The sequence below is a fragment of the Atta colombica genome, unplaced genomic scaffold (genome assembly GCF_001594045.1).
Source record: "Atta colombica isolate Treedump-2 unplaced genomic scaffold, Acol1.0 scaffold22, whole genome shotgun sequence".
Lineage (NCBI taxonomy): Eukaryota > Metazoa > Arthropoda > Insecta > Hymenoptera > Formicidae > Atta > Atta colombica.
This window is the reverse complement of record NW_017259316.1, coordinates 386,477-394,779: the sequence shown is the minus strand read 5'-3', so window position 1 is coordinate 394,779 and position 8,303 is coordinate 386,477. Positions and strand designations below refer to the sequence as shown.

At 29.2% G+C, this 8,303-nt stretch overlaps 1 protein-coding gene across 1 annotated transcript in view; it reads right to left on the bottom strand.

The window, feature by feature from the left end:
* Positions 1-2,470: 2,470 nt before the first annotated feature.
* The window catches only part of LOC108687877, an 11,104-nt gene continuing 5,271 nt past the window's right edge, over positions 2,471-8,303 (bottom strand). The window contains exons 2-3 of the mRNA XM_018193891.1: positions 2,895-3,254; positions 2,471-2,775 (exon numbers count right to left, since the gene is read on the bottom strand). Coding sequence (XP_018049380.1) covers positions 2,471-2,775; positions 2,895-3,254 — 665 coding nt within the window. The remainder of the gene's footprint in view (positions 2,776-2,894; positions 3,255-8,303) is intronic.

The following is an 8,303-nucleotide window of genomic DNA, read 5'->3' as shown; positions in this document are numbered from 1 at the left end:
ATTGTGTTTTTTAGTAACAATTATATGTTACTAACTGGGGCGGTTATAAATGAGATTGGAAGACGTTGAGTGACCGGCACTTTTATTTTTTTTTTATTTAATACAGGCAGAAAAAGCTACATTTAATCTAATTCTATCCGAAACGGATCTCAACCATACACAGCGTACACATTCTGTTCTAACTGAATCGTCAATTGGAATCACAATGATACACTTTGTGCATTCTTGCATACGTTTGTATTAAGATGTGTTAAGCAATTGAAAAGCATCCATTAATCACTTTTACTTTTGTCATAAAATATGTCATTTTAATGTACATTCGCGCCATTTCATATACAAACTATTTAACAGTCGTATCAAAGCATCACACTACAAATTCTACAGATTTTTATTGCTTCTAAAGGACTGTAATACGCTACTGTCTTCACTAGATTAGGAATATTCCAAGAGGACATTATCTAGGCTGTAACTTCTAGGCCCCGAGAGCGGCTAGAATATGTTATTCTTTTTTGTTCGGGGCGGCGAAGTCTCCTAAAAGGATCTTAAACCTGTCTGTATTACTAAATCATATAATTTTTGTATAACAAATACTTTTTCTCTTTCACAGATTCGAAAATCCTTTTCCAGAATTAACGCATTAGTATGATTTGTGAAATGGAGTTTATGCCAAGAATGACCAAAAATTTCGAAATTGATATATATTTTACCATTTTTTAGGCCCGATTGCACCAATGTTACTTTGACTTTAAGCAAAGCTTAAAACTATCTGTCTCTATTTCTCTTTTACTGTAAAACGAGACAGAGGGAGTTTTAAGCCTTGCTTAAAATCAAAATAATCGTTGATGTAACCGGGCCTTAGTGTAATATGGCGCTTCAAGTCAAATCGTGACAATATTTGCTTGATACGAAAGTTTTCCAACCTCTATTTACGAAATAATAATCCACAAAAGAACTATATTGTTGCACGAACAAATAACGTCAAGTTCTTAGAATTAAACTTAAACGTTTTATCGCAACGAATTTGTTATACAAAAATTAACACGAACGTACGACTGCGTATATCACATAGATTGTAAAATATTGGTGTGGTAGTATATAAAGAAATGTCGATAAATAGAAAAACAGTGACCTCTGGTGATTTCATCAAAGTTCGAGCTTCGTTTTAAGGAATGCTGGAGCCAATAGAACTATTCCATATTCAGTAGTAGTGACATCTTTTTATTCATTTCTTATATCTATTATATCATTGTGTCTCTCTCAAACGCATTCTGTCCTAATCTAACATATTGCAACGCCATCTCTTAGAAGATCGAACACCTACTGTTAGACATAATTGCTTTGTTTACCATCACGAATCTTCGTTCAGCGTTCATATACACGTCATTCGCAGATCAATGTAAATCTTTCTTTTGGAGCTTTTTAATCTTAATTTCATAAACTCAATATTGTTTATGCATGTCATGCACTGAGTGGTGCACTATCGTGTAGTCCATACGAGCTATAAAATTTTTGTATTAAGAAATCGATATCAAGTGATAGCTTTATAAGTTAAAAAAATGTAAGTTTTTTCCGATTTTAGTATGAAATTTGCAATATTCCCAAATTTTGTGTCTACTTTAATCCTATAAAAAAAATTTTTATTTCGTTTAATAAATTCGGAGATTTACATCGATCTGCGAAATACAATTTGGCCACTCCAGCATTTTCTTAAAAGGGAATCTTAAATCGAAGACCGAACTTGATCAAAATCAATCCTGCAGACTTTTTTAATTTAAAATTCGATAATATTGACATTTTTTATTTAATTCTTACGTTATATATTGTTCTGTCTCACTCAATGCATCTGTCCTTATGTAACATATTCCAGCGCCATCGCAAAACCGCGCAACTACTATATGAAATTTCAGCTCTATTGACATTCCTAGACTTCACAAAGCATTCGTATACACGTATTTTCCATTTGATGAAAATACTTTTCTTCCAGACTTTCAATCTTAGTTCTACAAATTCGGTATCGTTCCAGTAATGTAATAAAGGACCTCAGCTATACGCTTATTTTCAAGATATGGACTATAATTCGAAGATTTTTCACTGAATGGAAATGATGATAAAATAGGACGACTTTAGCATCCCCTTAAGGGAGTCCTAAAATCATCTGTATTACAATTAAACGCAATAATTTTTGTATAACAATTATACTTCTTTTCTTGTTTATAAATTTAAAAATCATTTTTCAGGATTACGCATTAATACGTGTCTATGAGATGGAGTTTATATCGAAAGTGAAAAAAAATTGTTTAAATTGAGATCTTCTTTACCCTTCTCAATCCAATAGCGTTAAAACTGTCAGTAACGTAACAATATTTGCTTGATATAAAAGCTTTGCAATTTGTACTTATGAAATTACCTAAAATTTATTATTCTTTAGATTATTCTTTAGAATTTACATAATGAATTCATAATTTGTTATTCATATTTCTTCGGGAAAGAACTCCTTATAATTAGATTGAGTTATATCATTAAATAATTGAATGAATATTTCGGAAAATTTCTTTTCAAATACGGGTATAATCTTATCAATAATTATTTGTTTATTATTGTTTACGATATTATTAATAATTTCATGTAATTGAACTAATTTTATTTCGTTTTCATCGAATTTATAATCAAAATCTTTAAAGTCAATATTCGTATTTGCTTTTAATGCGTATATATGTTTCTTGCTATTTTTAGTTATCACATTCAAGTCCAAACTTTCTTGGAGTTTTATATTATCTGCAAAAAAATCACATATTTTAATAATTTTAATAAAACGGAATTTTTATTTTTTTATGCTAAATTTCATTAAACATTATTTTATTATATATTAATATAAAATCAATTATTTTACATACTCGTTAGAATTTGACATTTCCCTTTGTGAACGATTGGTACTAGCAGATGTACTTCCAAAACATACGACGAAGTCGAATTCATGTTATATACAATATCAAAATTGAACTGAAGCTTGTCGAGATCTGTGTGAACGGAGTTTATAACAAAATCGCAAAATGTATAACATTTTACGTTTTCAAGATACAATTTGATATTAGGTTCGTCGAAAATAACTATTTTGTCAATAATGAATGGCTCAAGTTGTGGAAATTTAAATTCCGGAGATCTTTTGCAAATTTCATCTCTTACATTATTAACGTTATCCATGATGCACTGATTGTAGTTGGAATTGTTGCGACCACACACATGAATGTAGGGCACTGTTAAATTATTTTCTTTAATTTAAAACTTTAAATTAAATTATCTCAGATAAAATTAATTGAGAAGTGCGAATAATTCGAATTCGAATTGAGAATTAAATAGGATTTGATTTGATCCGTTTTTGAATCTGAGAGATTCGAAATAAAATGAATTCAATCAAATGAATTCGAAATTTCAAATCATCATTGATTCAAATTCGCCTATTTTGTTCATTTTAATGTAAATTGGGAAAATTTTGATTCAATTCGATTTGTTTTCGAACATATTATCCAAAAATTAGATTCGATTCGATTCATCTTAATAAAAGATTCGCATATCTCTTTAGTTTAATGTAATTAACTAAATACTTTATTAAGAACGGTGTTAAAAAATGTCTATTTCCGCAGTCAAAATACATCTGACTAGATTTTGGAAAATCATTGTTCGGCTTCTCAGAAAACAACCGTTTATCCGGAAAATGATGGAAACATTGGAAACATTAGAATTGCTTAAATATAATAAAAAAATTTTCAGACAGGTACTTAAATTATTATTCAAATCATCCGATCTCTTAAAAAAGAGGTTGTCTACTAAAAAAAAGTTGTCTACTAAACTTATAAGTTTAGTAGACAAAGCAATATTATTATCGACGAATATCACATAAAAAAATTTAAAACTCCAACATTTTATTTGAAAACGAAATTATTCACTAAAATTTATATTAGACATTAACTTTCGAAGTCTTGTACAACGAGAGACAGAAGCACAAAGATCTTTTCTAACATTGACAATTCTAATAACCGTATTTTATAATTCCACAGTCCCATTCATTTCTTCAATCACAGAAAAATTCAAATTATTTAATAGCACTGACACCAAAATTTCTTTTTATAGTTCCAACAAATTATAGAAATTCATAAAAGTCTAAAAAGATACTCTTCCCCACACATTTAAGAGAAATATACCATAGTCTATAAAATTACGTGTAAAGACTGCGATGCATCATACGTCAGATAGACAAATAGACAATTAAAAACTAAAATTACAGAACATCTTAATCACATTTAGGAACACGTCTATTTCTGTGATAACACCCAATTTATATCCGGGAATTCTATACTTTCATACTGGCCATACTGTATTACTGAGACATCCAAAGTAAAGGTTTGTCAAACTTACGCCCATTTAAGATATAATTAGAATAATTTAATTTAAGTTTTTCTAGTCACGGTCCGAGCAGGCTTAGTTTGGATTCCACTTTTTCTCCAAGCTAGTTATACTTGCCCATATAAAGCTCAATTTGATCTCAAATTTTCTCTGATAATAGTTTAATTTATAGGATATCCTATAACTATGCTTTAAAAGGGCTTGAATGCCAATATTGTAAGAAATTTAGAGAAAATAGACACAATTAGAGAAGCTATCAGTATCAAGGCTAGCTCAGTGGCAGGACGGAAGTCTACCAATATGCAAGAGATCAGACTTCAGTTCGAATCCTGGAACGCTCTGATATTTTTCTCGCTTATTTCTTACAATATTAGCATTCATTGTTTCTTACAATATTAAATATGAAGTGCTTGGAATAAATTTCCTCATGGATGTATCAGACCTACTTACAGTTATATGCCCAGGTTAAAATTTTGCTCTTGGCTCAATTTTGAATTGTCACGCTTCTTTATCTAGGCTCCACATTGGCCCTCAAACCTGGTCCAAGACTAATGCGAAGGGCATCCTAACTTGAGCCTCAAATAATGTAAGGAAAGTTAACTTGGCCCCGATTACAGCCTAGAAAGAATTTCCTCACAGGCAGATTGCATTTAAGATATAAATTCGATTAGGAGAATATTAAAATTTTAGATGAAGAATCTTGTTACAAAAAATGATTAATCTCAGAAATAATCAATATTAAAAAACAGAAAAACAATATAAACTTACAAACAGAAGGTTTTCATAAAATTTATATACCAATCATAAACAAAATACTTTGCAATGCCAGATTTATATTTTAATATAAATACGTTTTCTTGTAGTCAGTAATAGAATATCGTGACAACACTATAATTTATATTCTCGTGTGATTTTTCAAATATCTACATATAACTTAACAATGTAAAGCATAGATTTTTGTACACATGACTACAATTCATACTAATATTTATGTAACATTGACGAGCATCGAATTTATGTGAAGGATTGGCCATTTTGGTAAGTTCAAATGATATTACTTGCATGTCATTTAATTTCAATCTCATTTTAATAATTAAAACACTTGGAAATAATTCTACAACATCCGATCTTCTAACCGAGTGTGAGCAATTTCGTCCTGTCTAATTGTTGGTTATTGATACGGTGACCATATGTCCTTTATTGTAAAGGACAATCCTTTATTTTAGGTAGCTGTTCATTAAATTTATTTGTTTCTTCAAAACTCAATTTTATCCTTTATTTTCCAATATTCTTCTTTATTGTCATTTATTTGACATTAGAGAAATTCTTTTCTGAGTTTTTTTTCTAACTAGCGTTCTAATATTTAATATTATATTAATGAGCAAATTTTTACGGAAAATATTTTACAGTTTCATGCATATAAATACAATTTCTTTTTTGTTAATTTTTTTATATGTCTTAATTTTTTAAATTAAATTTATTCAAACTACAGTTATTTTCATTTTTTATTATTTCGAGTCTTTTATTATTTTAGATCAAAGGTTTGTTCCAATACAGTCGAACCAGTTTCGAACTATCAGAAATCTATGCATTATTTCAATTTGATTATACAATAAAATTTTATAATGCTCAAATTCTTGATAGTAGACAAACTGGTTTGAAAACAGCAGCAAAGCCCTAACTTTTTCAAATTTGCTCTTTATTTTCTTTAAAAAAATATGATCATCGTAATTGTTGGCCTCATTTTATTTTTGTTTGTTTTTTGCAATAAAATTTTAACATCTAACAATATTGTTACTGCGCATATTTTAAATTTGGGATGCACATAAAACTATCGGATATTCGAAAAGAATGTAACATGTATCGATATTCGTTCGAATATCCGAGAAGATAATTTTTCGAGTCAGATATCCGATATTTTCCGGATATTCAATCGGGACAATATAAAAAAAAAAGCGAAAAGGATCAATAGAGATAATAATTGTAGAGAAAAAAAATTATAATTTTGCAGCAATATATAAGATATTATATAATAGCATTTTGAGTATACATACTTATTTATAGAACATTTATAGTATACCTAATAAAAAATTAACAATTTGATGACATAAAATTTCAACTGGATATGTTCTCGGATACCAATAATATCCGACTATCCGATCGGATAATAAAAAAGTGCCTGATAATGCCAGATACTGAATACTTTTCAGATATTTGGTGTATCCCTATCTTAAATATCTAAAAATAACACAATCATGATATCGAAACATACAGAGTGTTTGGAAAATAATGATAAATCTTTGCATAGAGGCAGAACTGAGAAAAAAAGTTCTTTACCATTTTACAATTTTCGCAATAGAATTAACGAGTTATTAACTTATGAAAATAACCAAATTTGCCCAATCTATCGCCAAATGCAAGCGTGCGACAGGATAGAACTTTCAGCGGTAAGGCGCTTGCCGTCGCTACGCACATTGTTTATAAGTGACAATTGCCGCTAGACATTGCCTAGTGACAGCGAACCACGCTAGGCCGTTCTATCCTATCGCATAATTGCATTTGGTGGGCTGGGCGAATTTGGCTATTTTCATAAGTTAATAATTCGTTAACTATTGCGAAAATTGTAAAATTATATAGGATTTTTTTCTCAGTTTGGTCCATTCTGCCTCTATGTGAAAGATTTATCATTATTTTCCAAAAACTGTATATGTAATATGTATATTGTAATATTTATAATTGACAATTTAAGTATATAATTACATGGTCATATTTTCATATATAAATTTTAGAATTTAATTCTTATATGTTTTTTGCTTTTTAACATTATTTAATACTAAGAATCCTTTATTTTTATTTTTATTTATGTAAAAAATGACATTCACATATATGATTAATAAGTGAAAATGATTTTATTCAAAAACGTAAGTATAATACATTCTTTACATAAAGATGACAGACTACTTTAGCATTATTCAGAATGCACCACATGGAGGTACAATTCTTCTTAGTTTTTCTTAATAGAGAATAGGATTGCACATTGTTTTTCCTGTAATATTTAGAGACTTCAAACTTTCTCTGGCTTTTTTCGGTTTATTAATCAATAAATATACAAAATCAATAAATATACAAAATATTTTATAGAATTTGAGCGTCTAAAATACAATTGAGCTTTAAAAAGTACACTATTTTGAGGTTCTACTGATATTGAATACTTCACATAATCAATGTACAGATTTTTTGCAACAAATTCAAAATCATTTGATGCTTTAATGTAATCAAGAGTGAAACAATTGTTGCAAATGTGTGTGAATGTAAGATAGTGATGAATATTCAATCATCTCTCTTGCGAATTTGCAATCAATTTAATCATTCCTTTATTTTGAAACATTTAGAATATTATTCAAAGCTATATATTCTTGAAAATTTTGATAGATCTTAAAAGTCTTGAAAATTTTGATAGATCTTTATAGATCTTAAAAAAGTTTTGATAATTCTCGATTTTTTCGATTAAAAAAATCGAGAATTATAGAAATATTTTCGAGAATTGATTAATGAAATTGTTTGAATTAAAGAAATATGAATGCTATATGATTAAAGAAAAGTTTCTTTGAATGTCATTCTTGAAATCAAATTAATATTTCTTTGGTTTGAACCTCATTTCTTGAAATCAAGATTTTCCGTTATTGTCAGATTCTAATAAAAACGCATATGAAACGTAAATTCATTCACACTTCATCTGTATTATGCGCACGCACGCACGCACGCACACACACACACACACACACACACACACACACACACACACACACGCACGCACGCACGCACGCACGCACGCACACACACACGCACACGCACGCACGCACGCACGCACACACACACACACGCACGCACGCACACACACA